The 16,373-nt window shown below is 39.8% G+C and overlaps 1 protein-coding gene across 3 annotated transcripts; it reads left to right on the top strand.

Annotated features, from left to right (window-relative positions):
- The first annotated feature begins 3,724 nt into the window (after positions 1-3,724).
- Positions 3,725-16,246, top strand: MCUR1 (mitochondrial calcium uniporter regulator 1). Of its 3 annotated transcripts, XM_062617979.1 has the most exons (9): positions 3,729-4,048; positions 4,881-4,994; positions 6,469-6,572; positions 8,021-8,122; positions 9,228-9,269; positions 11,581-11,652; positions 13,561-13,614; positions 14,006-14,120; positions 15,372-16,246. In XM_062617979.1, exons 1-9 carry the CDS (start codon positions 3,811-3,813, stop codon positions 15,425-15,427), a joined length of 897 nt encoding a protein of 298 aa, XP_062473963.1. In that variant the 5' UTR covers positions 3,729-3,810; the 3' UTR covers positions 15,428-16,246. The 3 variants fall into 3 exon arrangements, with proteins under 3 accessions (XP_062473965.1, XP_062473963.1, XP_062473964.1); XM_062617981.1 differs by lacking the exon at positions 14,006-14,120 and having other exon boundaries at positions 3,725-4,048; XM_062617980.1 differs by lacking the exon at positions 4,881-4,994.
- The last annotated feature ends 127 nt before the right edge of the window (positions 16,247-16,373 follow it).

Here is a 16,373-nt window from a genome sequence, read left to right on the forward strand (position 1 = left end):
GATTCACGCGATAGTTGTTTAGCAACTTAGGGGATCGGGTCAATTGGTTTAAACCTTGCCTGGGTCCCAAGACTTCGAATCGGAGCGGCACTGACAGGCAGCACTATTAGCAGTTACTGCCATCTACGGGTCGGATCACCTTAGCTTTATTCCTCAGTGATCGTTTCTTTGTTACAAATATACCTGTTCTCATACATAAACAAATGCAATAGAAGAAATTACAGAATCATCACTGATTTCTCTACTAAAGAGAAAAAAAAATAACAGATGCATGATTTCACCTATGCATCCACCTGTAAAGAATGGGAGAAGATTTTGAATGCTTAATATTATTATCTGCTCTAGACAAGGGAAAAGATGACATCGCTTCCTTTTCCATTTTCAGTGTGTTAGGTGTCACCTTTGCTTTGAAACCACTGAGGCACACTCATCCCTGATAAACCAGCACTGAAATGACTTCTAATGCACCTTATCATTTGCATATTCATTTGAATGCTGTTATAGCCTTTTCTTTATTTTTTTTAATCCTTTCAAAGTGGGAAAGCATTCATGCACTGGTTACTCACATCCTTTTCCAGCCTGGGAGGCTTCTAGCTTTCCCCATTTAGAATTAAGAGCAGTTTGGGGTATTCACCACTCCTGACAGCTGTTAATCCCCCTCAACTCTGTACAGTCATTTTATGTTAAACATTTGAAGTAAGTAACAGGACTATTCAATGCTGGTTTGGACTGTGCCTGTGGTCCTTTTAGCTCATTAGTCATTCTCTAACAGTGGCTAGCCCCAGATGCTTGAGCAGGAAAGTGAAAAACCTCCACACTGGAAAATCAATGCAAGGGCACAGGAACCTGTCCCTTTCTATTACAGGTAAAATCCTTTTCACAAGCCAACCACATTAATCTAAAAACTGACTTCAGTTTTTGATCCCTCCTGATTCCTGTTGGAACATTTTCACAAGGACTGTCCTGTGGAGTACAAAACTTTTAATTTCTAACTTAAATGTATTTATGCACACTTCACACCAAATATGCCTTTATCGGTAATGTTCTTTTGCATAAGCAGTGGTTCTTTTCTCTTTCTCTGCCTATTTTGCACTATTTTGTTTAGAGATGGAAATAAGACACTCTCCCAACCTTTGTTTTGCCCAGTTAAACAAGCCAATCTCTTTTTAATCACATGACAGAAAAGACTCTTCATTCCCTTAATTATCCCGTTGACAGTAGGTTTCCAGTTTGAATCTGAACTCATCTTTCCGGTATTGGAGTGCCAGAACTGTAGTTTGTATCTAAAATGACATTATACTCAAGGGTCAATGAAACTTTCCATGTGAACCATTGAAAATACCCTACTTGATGCACCTTAGGGTTACATTTGCTTCCCTTGCAGTCACAGCACATTGGTGGGTCAACGATGCCCCTTACATCTCATTTTACCATCCCCTTTGGTTTTCACTTAAAAGTACTATCAGATACTGTCATTAGTCGTTATTTTGCATTTTGTGTTACTTCACTATTTCTGTTACCCCAGTTTTTAAAGTCATGCACCACTTCTTAATCCTTCTCTGCAGATTTCCCTGTTACAACCAAGGGAGTTATAAGTCTAGATCAGTGAATGCTGTGTGCCTTCAGGGACAAAGTTTACAGGACACTAAGCATGTAACCTTCAGCACTTGTTTCATTTATGGTCTCTAAGTAGGACCTAATGACTTCCATGGGGAAACGGATAGATTAAAGTCAAGTGTTAAGCAATGTAGAATCATGAGATAGCATAAAGTTGTTCATTGTCCTCTCCTGGCTTGCAACTGCATTGCTGATGCCTCTTCATGCAGGAATTAGTCCCCAGTGCTCAGTTAGAGAAACAGATAGCTCTGAAGCTGCTACAGTCTTCTGAAAGGGCCTCCAGAGTTCACTGAATCTACCTGCTGGTTAGTATATAACAATTTTCAGCACAGAGAAGGTCAAACCCCTGCCCTGTCCCTGGCAGTGTTCAAGGCCAGGTTGAACAGGGCTTTGGGTAACCTGGTTCAGTGGATGGAGTCCCTGCCGATAGCAGGGGATTGGAACAAGATGATCTTTCAGGTCCCCTCTGGCCCAAACCGTTCTGTGATTCTAGGATTCTGCAAAACAGGGGATCTGGAAGATTACACTGGAAAGGGAAAAAAATGAAAGCATTGACCTCTGATGCAGAGATAGAAAGTCAGTTGTACTGGGAGACCTCCGTAAGTAGCTGTAGTGACTTTGCTTCTCTTAGAGAAGATGAAACTGGGCATTGAAAGGGACCATTGAAGAAAAACTACCAAAGAAAATACACTGCACCAATTTCTGAATCATCCATAGATGAAAAGACAACTACCTGCAGATTCAGAAATGTCACCAATTACTGCCATGCTAACGCCAGGCGATGTGCATACAATGGCCAAGCAGATACAATGCACATTAGACAAGTTTCTGCTTTTACTTACAATGAATATAAACACGGCCGTGCGGGTGAGACCACCAACGTCCCTGAACTTTTACAGTGCCAAGCCGTTTGAGAAATGGCTATTCATGTAGAATTAGTTTGTGTGTACAATAATGACTCTCTGATACACTGAAGTAACATTTATAGTTTATTTTGTAGTAACATTGTTGGCTTCTACCCTTCTGGTTTATCACTGCAGCAGCTGGAAGTAATCGCTGCTACAGGTGCCAGCCTTGTGTACGTGCAATGTCCTCACTGCAGTCACAAGGTGTGCTGCTGTGGCACTGCTATGTGCTGCAGTAGCTCACTCACCTTTGCATTTATATGGATACATTGGAATTATTCCATTTTCATACTGATTTACCATAGTTACTGATTCTGGTAAGAAGAAGAAAACATGCTGCGTGGTTTTTGTGAGCACGTAGGCAACAGAAAAAATAGGCTTGTTCTGAAAGAAGTGCCACCTGGAGCGCACCCTCAGCAGGTTTGCTGATGACACCAAGTTGTATGGTGTACTTGACATGCTGGAGGGAAGGGATGCCATCCAGAGGGGCCTGGACAGGCTAGAGAGGTGGGCTCATGTGAACCTCATGAAGTTCAACAAGGACAAGGTTCTGCACCTGGGTAGGGGTAATGCCAAGCACAGGTACAGGCTGGGCAACGGTGCATTGAGAGCAGCCCTGCAGAGAAGGCCTTGGAGGTGCTGGTTGATGTAAGCTGGACATGAGCTGGCTTTGGTGTGTGCTCGCAGCCCAGAAACCCAACCGTGTCCTGGGCTGCATCAAAAGGAGCGTGACCAGCAGATGGAGGGAGGTGATCCTGCCCCTCTCATGAGACCCCATCTGCAGCACTGCGTCCAGCTCTGGGGCCCTCAGCGTACGAATAACATGCACATGTTGGAGCGAGTCCAGAGAAGTGCCACAAAGATGATCTGAGGTTGGAGCACCTTTCCTATGGAGATAGGCTGAGAGAGTTAGGCTTGTTCAGCCTGGAGAAGAGAAGACTCCGAGGAGACATTAGAGTAGGATTCCAGTACCTAAAACCCGGTTCCACTGGGGCCAGGCTGAGCCGGTACTGTCTCTGCCCGCAGGAGAGCACCGGGGACACTCCACTTCCCGCGGGCCCGCCCGCGCCGCTCTTCTAACCGCGCCGCGTGGCGTAAACCATGAAATCAACTGGCGCCGATCACAGCGTCACCCGCGTGCCCTGCCACGTGTCGGAGGCGGAAGTGAGGAGCCGGCGCGGGGCCGCGTGTTCAGTGATGGCGTTCTAGTAGCAGCATCGGCAGCAGCAGCGGTTTCGCTCCTTCCCCCCTTCCGTCCGTCCGTCCGTCGGGACCGGGTGGCGCGGCCATGGCCAAGGGCCAGGCGGTTGTGACCGCGGCTGTGAGCGGCGGGAGGCGGGCGCTGCTGCTGCTGCTGCCGTTGCGCTCGCGCGGCGCCCGGGGCGCCGCCTCAAGTGACTGCCGAGCGCCCCCGTTCCCGGTGCACCGCTGCCTTGGTGACTGGCAGCGGCTGGTGGTTAGCGGCAGCGCAGGGCGGGGAAGGCACGTCGGTGGGACCCGTGGGGAGAGCCGCTGCGGGGAGCGCGGTGAGAGCTTGAGGGGGCGGCGGGGGGGAAGCGGGTGCCCCATCACCTCACCCGAGCGCGGTAGTCCGGTGGCACGGAGAGGAAGGGGGGCGCTTCGGGCCGCGGCTGCTTTGGGGTCCCTCGGAGGGGCCGTTCTCAGGGCTGGGTCATCTTCCCCTAAGGGTAGACTTGATTCTCGATCTTTAAAACGGGTAGCGCACCGCCGTATGTTCTCTCCATGTGTTTGAAAATAGAATGACTTCGAGGGCAGAGTTCCGCCTCTGACAGTTTACGTCGTGTTCCGGCTTGCTTTCTTTGTGTCAGCTAGTTTATGCTAATGCCCAAGTGGAAACTATGCTGTCTGAGGTTTGCATTCACTGCTGAAAGTATTGTCTGTAAAAATAGTAAATGTCAAATTGTGAGGGATTGCCTTTTTTTCTAAAGGAGGCAGATAATGGAGGCTTTTAACAGAGTAGCAAAAGTCTGAGGATTTAGTTCTCAGAGCCCTGCACTGCTCACAGCATCCACTGATTATGCTGCTAATGATAAAGGAACAATTCTAAGATCATGACACTTGGTAGGATTTTCAAGGACATGATATTCTTGGAGAGCATCTCAGAAGTGCAGCAGTAGTGTTGTAGTGTGTTTTCAAGCTCTTGTACATAGAGCTTCTTAGTCAGGTACCTTTTTGTTTCAGGCAAGCTGTAGTAACCTCAAAGCACAATCTAGTATTTTTTCATAAATGGAGAATATTTGGTGTAGTAAGAAAACTCCTGAGAAACATATTGATTAATATACTTTCCTAAAAATAACCTATATTTTGGTTTTGTCTTTGTTTTGTTTTTTCCTCCAGGTGTAAGCGTCTCTGCATCACCATCCATACAAAGCAAAGAGAATGTTTCCTTTTTGGGAAATAGGAGGCTTTTTTTTGACACTCATGCACTGGTATGCCTCTTGGAACAAAATGGTAATTTGCTAGAAATGGGTAGCTGTTTTCAATGTCATTTCGTGAGTGGCTCTAAAAAGCCACTTTTACAAAGGTTGTTACTTACTTTTCTTTGACATGTGATGTTACAGCTTCAGTTTTATGGATTTTTTTTTTCTACTTCCAAAAGGAAATAGCTTATGAAACTTTGGAATAATTTATTATCCTACTTGTAATTAAAAATGTGAAAGAGAAATCAAATTTTAAGGGTTGAGAGTAAAAACAGTTTTCATGGTAGTAGTTTAACACGTATTAATTGGATTCTTGTGTATTTAGTATATAGCACCTTGAATATGCAACAGTGTCTTATAATAGGATTGAATATGGGCTATTATATAAAATACAGCCTTTAGGATAGAAATAGAATACTATAAAATATGGCTGCTGTTATGCTAAAACATAGGTAAGGGAATAGATTATTTTGGATTTGTGCTAATGTTGCTGAGGTGGAGAAGGTACCTGAAGGAGAAGTTATGTACTGCTGAATTGAATTTTAACAGCTCTCCATCCCTGAAAAGGAGCAGTCTCCATCCCTTTTCCGTGCTGTGTAGTTTCATCTCTTCCTGGGGCCAACCTAATTCTCGGAAAACCCTGCAGCTCTTTTGCTTGGTTGAAATTCTGAGATGCCACTTTAATAAGCCCACTGAGCAGTTGTGTGAACACCGGGACACATATAAAGTGTCAGGAGGAGGGATAAGGACAATGAGAGAGTCAGGATATCTTCCTTTTGGTGGTGACAAACTGTTTTATTAGCTCAGCTATTAAAAGCAACTCACTCTCAGACCCCAGTGCTTTCTGATGCTTAACTGCTGTTCAATTTGAAACAGTCACGCTTTTGCAGGTGTCCCTTTTCATAATTAAATCTTATTCATGGCATTTTTACTCCTATATTTTGTAAGTGGAAAAGTTGAGGGTATTTCTAGGGTGATGTTTTACAATAGTTTCCAATATATTCAGTTTAAAAGGTTTCTGATGGGGACTAAGAGGCTAGTAGGCCTAAAATTAGAGCAGTTAGCTCTGTTTTCAGTTGTTGAATTTTGCACATCTTCAGCAGTACTGAAGATGTATAGTACAGTATACTGAAAATAAGTATAGTCTACTGAAAATAAGTATCTGCTTTTTAGGGTCAGAATTCTTGTTCATAGAAATAACCACACGTGAGAGATGACAATCCATAATATTTCTAGGAAATTTCCAGCATTCAAGCTGCTGATACTGTAATAGTGCTGTACTACAGAAGCAGCTATGCTGTGTCACCAGCTTAATTATTGGGTGGAGGAACTTGGATGTACAGACTCATGTTCTTTTGTTAGTGTTGAATCAAAAGGAGTATGTTTTATTATCTTCATAACTGACATTTGTTTAAACTTGATGCTGAATATTAATAAGTGGTGTTTCTGTAAACTGTCCGGATTTAGATCTCTCTCTGAATGCTGTTGCATTTCATTTTGCTTAGGGTTCACTACTCAGCAGTCGGAGGTCATTGTATCTGCATTAGTGAAAATTATGAACACCAACCTGGATATGATTTACAAGGATATGGTCACCAAAGTACAGCAGGTTAGATCAGAGATAATGATGAGGTTAAAGTAAATAAAAACCTTGTATGCCTGCTAATGAAATACATGTTGCTATTTATTACTGCTGGACTACAGTAAATAACCTCCTTCTATGCCCAGGTTTTTTGAATGAAAGTGAAACTTTTTGGTTTGTGCTAAATTAAATGTTGCTACTGGTGGTGGATGTTTTCTGAGACTGTTAGGTTCAATCCATGGGTGACTTTCTACCATTAAGATTAAAATGTGCAGATTTGCAAGGCATGCTAAGATAGAAGCAGCTCAAGAGGTGTGTATACCATGAACTCTGTCTGGGCAACGTAAGCCCATACTTCCTTACAGTCTTTGAATGCACAACGGCTTGTGCAAAAAGAGAATGAAGAATTGGAAGAAGGTTTGGTACATTGTGGTTGTAGCTTATTACCATTAGGCTATAGTTGGGTATGTAAAAGATAAAATATTACACTGGTCAGGCAAAACCTTAGGGAAAAATAAATGTGTGTGTACAGAGATGAGGTAGAGAAAGAACAGGAAAGATTTGTTCTCTGTTTTCTCAGCTCACTGAAGAGGGGAGAGAACAAAAGCAAGCTGGAGGCAGGGAGTAAGAGAAAGAGGTATGTCCATGGCAGCACTCTTTCTGTAGTTTTTGTGATACGTCTGGTATGCTGTCCCATTTTTTTCAGTCTTGTGGTCAGGTAGCCTAGTGAGACACCTTGAGATGCCACTTAGAAATACAGTGCTGCAAATTAGAATAGCATTTCCTGACAGAAGTGAAGTTAAAGTGCAGTGTCAGATTTGTAGGGTTCTTAGTCCAGAATCAAAAGCAAGAGACTACTTACTGGAGCGAGATCTTCAGAGAAGATAAAGGAGGCCCTGTTTGCATATGTAGCTAGTGTAGGATGTAGAAAAATGCCTATCCTTGAAAGTTTCAGAGAATTCTTGTTTGTCTTCTGTCAGCTCAGTGTAACAAATTGAGCAGAGCAATTAAAAGTATAAGTAATAGTGATACTGCATAGCAAAGCAAGAGTGGCACCTCCCTTGCAAGAGAGGGGTAAAGAAGGAGGTAGTTACAAAAGAGTATGGTTGTACTGGGAGTTTTGGTCTGAAAGCCAGCTTTCCTCATTTAGCTGAGAGACAACTCTTTATTTCTTAAGGCCTTTGCTAGCTTATTAATTTGAAGACTTGGAAGAAACTATTTCCTAGGCTATTGATTGAATTATTCTGATCTGTGTTAGCACTGCTGATTTTGTCAAATGTTACCAGCGTTTGAGATTAACTTGCATATTTTGTCCCTGTCAATTTATCTTGCTTTCTGAAACTCAGACAATGAATCTGAAATTGCTGAATTAAAAGTTTCAGGGTACCAAAATAGTCTATCATATTTGTAGGTACAGATGAGAAAAAGCATTATAGGTATTACATATTCTGAGGTTTTTCTTCCTTCTTTTAAAGGAAATTGCTCTTCAGCAAGTAATGTCCCATATTGGTGGCGTGAAAAAGGACATGATTATCTTGGAAAAAAGTGAATTTTCAGCACTTCGTTCAGAAAATGAGGTAAAAATTCCTATATTGAAAAGTTCTATTCTAGCACTTGCTTATTTTTTCTGATGATGTAAAAAAGCATCTTGTATCCAAGGGGTTGGCTCTGTGGCCACAGTGGCTTAACACCTTCATTAATGACTTTGTTAGCAGGACAGAACACACCCTCATCTTATTTTTTCCAATGATGTAAAAAAGCTTCTTGTACCCAGAGGGTTGGCTCTGGGGTCACTGTGGCTTAGCACCTTCATTAATGACCTTATTGATGGGGCAGAGTACACAGTCAGCATGTCTACAGATGATACAAAGCTGGGAGCTAGTGGCTAATATACCAGGCAGTTGTGCTGCTATTCAGAGGGGCATGAACAAGCTGGGGAGGTGGGATGACAGGAATTCCGTGAAGTTCAGCAAGTGGAAATGCCAAGGCCTGCACTGGAACATCCCTAAGCACCAGTACAGGCTGGTGCTGACCAGCTGGAAAGCAACTTGTCAGAAGAAGCCCTGAAGGTCATGGTGAGCACCAAGTTGACCATGAGCCAGCAATGAGCCTTTGGGGCAAAGGTGGCCAACAGCCTCCTGGGCTGTGTTAGGAGTACTGCCAGTGATGCCTGGCTGTGGTGAGATTTCATCTGGAGTGCTGGATCTAGTTCTGGGCTCTTCGTGCAAGGAGACATGGATGTGATTCTAGACAGAATCAAACAAACAGCTAGAGAGATCAGTAAGGGGCTGGAGCATCTGACATATTGTAATAGACTGTGAAAGCCTAGAAGAGAAGGCTCAGGGGGGAATCTCATTAATGTATAAAAATGTTTGAAGAGAGGGTATAATGTAGATGGAGACAGGCTCTTTCCAGTGTTGTCCAAAGACAGACAGTAGGTAACTGGCACAAATCAAAATGTGGAAAATTCTATTTAAGCATAAGAAAAACCTTTTTACTCTGAGGGTGGTAGAACTCTGGAATAGGACTGTATCTGTGCACATACTGAGGACATGCTGAGTTAAACCACACTTTTCACTTTATAGTCAATGTTGCTGATTTTGCAACTTCATTAGTACTTCTAGATTATGGGGCTTTATGTACAGTAATAAAGTGTACTTTTTTCTTTTTCTGCTTTCCCAGAAAATAAAACTTGAACTCCAGCAGATAAAGAAGGAAGTCATGGTAAGATACCATACTAATAGAATCAAGAATTAACACTAATTAATCTAGTCTGGGTAAAAAAAAATGGATGAAATATTGTTGCTTTCAAGATTTTTATTTTAAAAGGTGTGCTTAATTGTAGTGATATACAGGATACTGAAATTGCGGTTGGTGGTACACTGTCAACGGTAGTAAAGACAGTTTCATGCATATTTCAGTTACGGTGACAGAGAGCTGTGAATGGTACAAGAGGTGAAGAAAAATTTAACTGAATATTTTTTACTCGCATGTCCTTAATTCAGATTCAGGAAGTGGCTGTCATATCGTGCTTCAGGCTGAGTGAAGTTCTGCATTTAGGGCTGCCTGTTACATGTAAAGATGTGACATGCTTTTAAAATTACAGCACTTAATACTTGGTTTGGGTTGGAGTTTTAGGTGGTTACTTTTTTTCTTGTTTATGTGCTTGGGGTTGTTGATATTTGTTTATTGGTTTGTTTGATTGATTCTCTGAAGACTTACCTGTTAGCTGTCCAGAACTTAAAGTAATTTTAAATGGCTTCTTTAGGGCACCAAGTTTGGTCCCATTTGTTTGAGAACAAATGACCAATGCAAGAAAACAGACTCTCTGTAGAAAACTTAACTCTATTAAGGATAAGAATTTAAGTGTCAGTACTATGTTTGTGTTCTTTGTGGTTTACCTGTCTTGAATAGCATTCCAAACTGGTTTACTGTCAGAACAAGATCATCATAACATCTGTTATTTCAATGGGTGTGGAGTCATAAGCAGCCTTTACACAGAAACAAACATTCTTGGAAGTTGAAAATTGGAAACTGGGAAACATTAACTTTTTATGGACTTGAGAGCTGCTTTTTCCCACTGAGATGTCCTTATTAGTTGGAAGGGTGGAGCACTTTTCCTTCCCTAGGATTTGACTAAACTATCAGACTTGGATGCGTTGAGCTAACAGACAATGTAGTTGAATTCAGCCTAATGTCCCTTTGCCATTTCTTCCCTATTTTCTTTTTAATTTCCTTTTGCCCTGTCATCTCCATAAGTAGTACATAAATATCTCAGGGCTAATCCTGCATGTTTCATACTGTGCTATGAAGTGCTTAATGAATCTGAGTTTTCAGAATACCATTTTAAAATACATTCAGCATCTGATTTTTTGAATTGTAACTTATTTTATGGTTTTAGTTGCACATAAATGAGTTAGTGTAATCCACTGTAGAGCATCAAGGATTTGAGTCATCTTTCCTTAAAAGCTTAGGTGTCTTTAAATTTTACTTTTAACTGTAAATGTAATTCTCACAAGGGCGAGTGAGTTTGTTTGCTCATACTTGTTCCTGTAAAAGACAAAAAGACACGATGTTGCAAAAGTTTAACAAAAAACTATTTCTAGTTTTTATTTCATTAAACTGTAACATATCACGCTGTAATGATGTCCAATTATAAACCAGTTGAAGTTCAAAAATTCAGACACAGAAATTGAATGTAGTTATTGGTCAGACTAAGTTAATGAACTTTTGACTAGTTGCCATTGGCCTGCTTGAGAGATGCTTACCTGGTTTTAATGGTAGAATCTCCCAGAACATCAGCAGTCTTTTGCTTCTCCCACACATTCATCTGATCAGCAGTTTGCCGCATGACAAACTGTCAGCTGTCTGGAATTCCTGCCAGGAGGTTGTGTTAAAATGGCAGCTGTCACTGAGAAAAGCAGGAATCACAGCTATAGATGAAGGAAAATGCAAGTGAACAACTTACGGTAGTTTAAAAAAGTTAAATTTTAAAAATATAATAAATATTTCCTGCCTTCTAAAATGTCTGCAGCTTTTTCTGAAAGCCCTAGATGCAGTCTTTAGAAACAGGAGGGTTTTTTTTTCATTGGAAGGTTGGAAATTGCTTTAAAGCTGTTTTGAGCATCAAGGTTGCTTCATGGAGGAAGCCCAATTTACAGGTGTACCTAGGCATGGGTTTCTAGAAATCAGAGTGAGTTATGCAATGTATGAAACCTCCCCAGTATTTATAGAAGGATGTGCTCTCAATTAAGTTCTGTTCTCAGTGTTGTGGTTTTAGAAATAATTGTTCGGTTTTGATTCCAAGATTCAATTCATACTATAGAGCATGCACATTTCCTGGGGAAGAATAGGAATGCTTATTTTTGAAAATTATGTACGTTAATTGGAAAGAAGCTTGATTTGTGGAGAAAAGCACAATATATCTATGATATAATCTGTGATTCTAATCTGTGATTCTTTATTTGTCTAATTCTTTCTGCTTATGATTAAATAGAAAATCTTGATTGCTGTTTTATCATTTTTTGTCCATTAGGATGAAATTACCAAAGTTCGTGCTGATAACAAGTTAAACCTAAACCTAGAGAAGACCAGAGTAAAAGAATTGGTAAGTTTTGCTTTTAGAAACCTCTCAACACTGAGTAATAGCCAAATTTGGCTAACAGCATCCTACCCAAAGAGTGTTTTCATACTAATCCATAGTATCTTTCTGCTTCAAGATGGTATTAATCCAAGTTACTCGTCCTTATGCTGCTGTAACACAAGGTGCCATGTTTGGTTTTGTATCCCTGTCTATTTTGATATTGTTTTAATGTCAGGATTAAATCACTACATTTAATATAGTAGATATTTAGTCTAAATGTGCTGACTGGCTGCCTAGAGGTTTTCTGTGTTATTAGTAGATCTCTTTATTTTCACACTTAATGAAGTTTATGCATTTCATTAAATTTATCACCAGTGAAGACGTTTCATTTTCCTATAGCTAGAGAATTTATAGCTTAACTGGTGTGTAAGGAAATACATATTGTGAAAATAGTTGTCATTTTTTTTAATTTCATTGCAGTTCTAGCTGCTCGTGGTTCAGATTGTTTGAAGTTTGAAATATCTGGTAGAACTGGATTGATGAGATCTTAAATTAGAGTAACATAGATGGAGAATTAGAAGATTAACAAGTTTTTGCATTAAATGTAGCATTCTAAATAGAGTGCTCTTCTTACAGATATATTTTTTTAATAACTTTTAGGATCTTAAAGAAATTGCATCTTCTAAATGGGAAGATGTTGTAATTACATTTTTCCATTAATACTATTTCTTATTCAGTCCATTTTCCCAGATGTGTAATGAAGAAGTAATATTTATCTCCAATCCAGGCAATAAGGACTGTTCAAGTAGATATTATTTACCTTCTGTATGTGCCACTTGAAGCTTTTCATAATGATTAGTTTAGGTAGCAGCTGTGTCAGTGATTTAATAGAATGACTAACAGTCTGTTATCCCGTAGTAGATGTTTGAATAAAGTACAATTTGAGTGGATAAAGTTCTTGTTCAAAGGTTAATACTTCATGCTGACGTTTTAAAAAAGCATCGTATGTAATGTGTAACTGTGTAGATCATAAGCTTTGCAGTAACTGATTTAAAACCACTGCAACAGTGATTAATTAGACACTAGTGTTTTCTTGTATATTTATGTAGGATTCTGGAAGCTACAGTCTGTCTATTGTGCAGAACACTGGGTCTTTGAGCAGTGTGGCCTAGTGGAAGGTGTCCCTGCCCATGGCAGGGGAGTTGGAACTAGATGATCTTTTGAGGTCCCTTCCAACTCAAACCAGTCTGTGATCCTATGATTTTGACTGCCTCCCAGGAAAAGCAAACTATGCATGTTGACCTTCTCTTAAGAAAGTTAACCAACTTTGTAGTCTGTTGTACAACTATAATTTCATACTTTCTCTGAAAACTGCTTTTTTTTTTTTTTTTTCCCCTCTGCCCACACTTCAGTTGTGACAACTCTGCCTCTGCCATGCATGAACAGAAAAGGAAATAGGCAGATGAATGGGGAATGGGTTGTTTTAAAACCGTACTTGCCTTCCTGAAGAAAGCAGATGGCTCAGTCTTAATTGTGCTCAATGGATTAGTTAACTGTTCCAGAGTTACTGTTTAGAATCATAGGTCTTTGTTTTTCAGAAATACAGATCTGCCAACTTTTATTCCAGCTGCTTATTACTACATACAGCTTTTGCAGAAGCAAAGTATCTGATGGACTTACTGCGCTTCACAATTCAGAGGTGTGCGTGAACATCTGTCTAAATTGTGCTTTTCCAAAGGACAGCAATTACCTTACAATACTGTCTCCCAAGACAATAATCTCGTCCATGTTCAGTGTTCCACAGAATTTGAAGCAAAGCAATATGCTTTTAAGTGTGGGGGAAAAAGTTTAATGACATTGTCATGAATATCATGTTTATCTTTTTTTCTTGTGTGTGTGTATGTGTTTTGTTTTTGTTTTTCTTCCCTCTAGTATTCACGTAATGAAAGAAAACTACTTGAAATGAGGACAGAAATAGTGGAATTGGTAAGAACTTGGTAGCTGATTATTACACAGCAATTCTTTCTGTACTTGTGTTATAGACCTGGCATTCTTTTTTTTGGAGTTGTTCATGTCTTTAGGCACTTTAATATACAAAATGTCATTGTGCTTTATTTCCCTGTGTATTTTCATACTGGTACAGGTAACTGAAGTGTCTATGAAACAAAAAGGCTTTCATCTATATTTTTAGACCCTCTGCATATATATATACAAACTGTTTAGTAATTAGATTGGCTAGGAATGAACCTGTACTTTTTGAATGCAAATTAACATACATTTTAGGAGGAAACAAAAATACAACTTGAAGAGTTGGGTTAAACTTCTAACTAAACTAGAAACTGTTGGAATTGCACTGGTTTGTTGATTTATATTTTAGCATGCGCAACAAGATCGAGCTCTGACCCAAACAGACAGAAAAATAGACACAGAAGTTGCAGATCTGAAAACAATGCTGGAAACACACAAACTTGATAATATTAAGTACTTAGCAGGTAAGGAATCTGATAGTTGGCTCTGATGGTGAAACTATTAAACATTGTTAAATGTTTGGTAAACTCTTGACTGACTATATTCATAAAGGCCCTGATTAAAAAAAAAAAGATTTGAAATAGTCAAGATTAGCAGCCTTAGCTGTGTGCTTAAGCCAAGGTTTCCCATGATTTTTTTCTTTATTTCCATGGGCTATGGCTGATTTTTTTGTTCTTCCCCCCACTTTATATTGTTATAACAATGCATATGAGGAATCTGAAACACTGCCTGGCAAACAAGGGCCAAAAAGTTTTCCTGTGCCAGGCTTAATTGAAAAAAGCAGCCTGATGCATTTCTAAGATCTCTTCATCTGTCTGATGGAGATCTATATGCAAGATGGAACATTTCAGCTTTTCTGACTGTTCACTGCCACATACTCTTTAAACTCTCATGTTTCAGGCCATGTGCATTAGAAAAATACTATATATGTGCATGCATGCCTACACTATTGCCCTACATAACTTGAGTATTTTGACATTTTGCTACTGAGTGTGCAGTGCTATTAACGAGCAGGTTTGCAGTAGAAAATTATTCTTCTGATACTGATTTTTTGATTATTCTTTCACAGTCGCAAGTACAGTCACATCTGTTCACATTACTGTACTTCAGGCATATCCTTTAGGGAGAACCATTACTGGAAAATAAAAGGCACCTCATTAAAATGAGAGGAAATTGTTTTCCCCACCATCCCTACTCCAAAACAAAATTACATTGTGTTTGAAGTGCTCCTTCTGCAAATAATGGCAAAACTCTTTTGTGTGTGTATCTAGAAATCAAAAGTCGGTATCATTTCAATAGAAATTTTTTAAAACTGCAAACTGCAAAGCCTTGTTAAAGAGCGCTTTTTCATTTATTTGTTGCTGAATACTTGACTGTGATTTAATAATCCTGTTACCCATTTCCTCGCTTTACAACTGTAACTTGCCATATTGAGCTTTTGGTAAGCAACTAGGGATTTCTTTCAGCTTCTTGCTACTTTTCCAGCCCAGTTTTCCTGAATTTTTTTTTTTCTTTCCTTTTTCTTTGTCATTTTTGTGCCACTTCACTGTGAATTGTTTGGTTTTAAATTAAAAACCTTATTTTCTTACATGGAGGAGGGGTGGTGGTTACACTTCTAGTATTGAAGCAAGATGTGTACATAGCTCTCGGAACATTTCTTTAGAAAGCTAAGGATTTAATGTCTCCATTTCTCCCCCATTTTTATCTTCTTTCAGGTTCAGTATTTACATGCCTTACAGTAGCACTGGGATTTTATCGTTTGTGGGGATAATAAAACATGAATGTAAAGGGACATCTACTGTCTTCATTTCTGGGTAGGAAAAAAAGAAAACAAGGAGTTTTGTCTTTACCCGGACTTCAACCAAGTCTTGACTGTTTTATTTATTTTGTAAAGCAGACTGCATAGAGAATGTAACCAAAGATGTGCCTAGAAACAAACTGTACACATACTGTGCGTATTTTGAAACTTACCTCTGCTGAAAGCATAGTATATGCATTTCTGCCATTTGCCTCCACTCGGAACTGCAGTGTGTGCACCTTGCTGCTGCTGAGTGTCATCAAAGCAGAGACTGGCATTCACACCGATCATCTGGGGCTGCCTGCTCTAGAGAAGACTGTGTGGGATTATGTTCTGCGACCTGTTCACACCTGCTCGCTGAAGTCAGTTGCATGTATCAGACTGAAGTCCTGACTGTTAATGTAAAGCTGAAACTACATGTTTTGTGGCTTGGAGGCACTCTTGTATAAGTAGAATTTGTGTTAGCTGAATCATGCTTACCTCCCTCCTTCTAACACTTGTTCATACAGTTACTATGATCAAATATTTGGTTTGCTATTTTTATAACATTATAGTTATTAGCTTGTTTTCCAGATGGCTATCCAATCAGTCATGTTTTATGACAAGAGTACTGTGTAGTGATAGCAGTGTTTGCTGCTAGTTTTGTTTGTAATATATTTGTAGAGGTTTTTGTGACTAACTTGCTTTTGATACATGTAAGTATCTGATACTCATTCCATATGCTAATTGTTATCTTTACCACTGTAACTGGAAATTTCCAATGCAGTAAAATACACTAGTTGTATTAATTTACAGTTCAGTGATAGAAAGTGTCTCTGGTGCTGCCTTCTTGATGGAAGGGAATTGATGGTTCTAGAAAAGAAAGAGATGTTAAATAGTGGTTATGGAAACAGGGTCTTTGGCAAGGGAACTGCAATGC

Source organism: Pezoporus occidentalis, unplaced genomic scaffold, assembly GCF_034315485.1.
Source record: "Pezoporus occidentalis ecotype Australia unplaced genomic scaffold, CSIRO_AGI_Poc_V1 ctg2, whole genome shotgun sequence".
In the NCBI taxonomy this organism is placed as follows: Eukaryota; Metazoa; Chordata; class Aves; order Psittaciformes; family Psittacidae; genus Pezoporus; species Pezoporus occidentalis.

Coding starts and splice junctions, on each gene's coding strand:
- MCUR1 (XM_062617979.1), top strand. CDS start 3,811: ATGGCCAAGGGCCAGGCGGTTGTGACCGCGGCTGTGAGCGGCGGGAGG. Junction 4,995..6,468: donor ATGCCTCTTGGAACAAAATG/GTAATTTGCTAG, acceptor CATTTTGCTTAG/GGTTCACTACTCAGCAGTCG. Junction 8,123..9,227: donor CACTTCGTTCAGAAAATGAG/GTAAAAATTCCT, acceptor CTGCTTTCCCAG/AAAATAAAACTTGAACTCCA.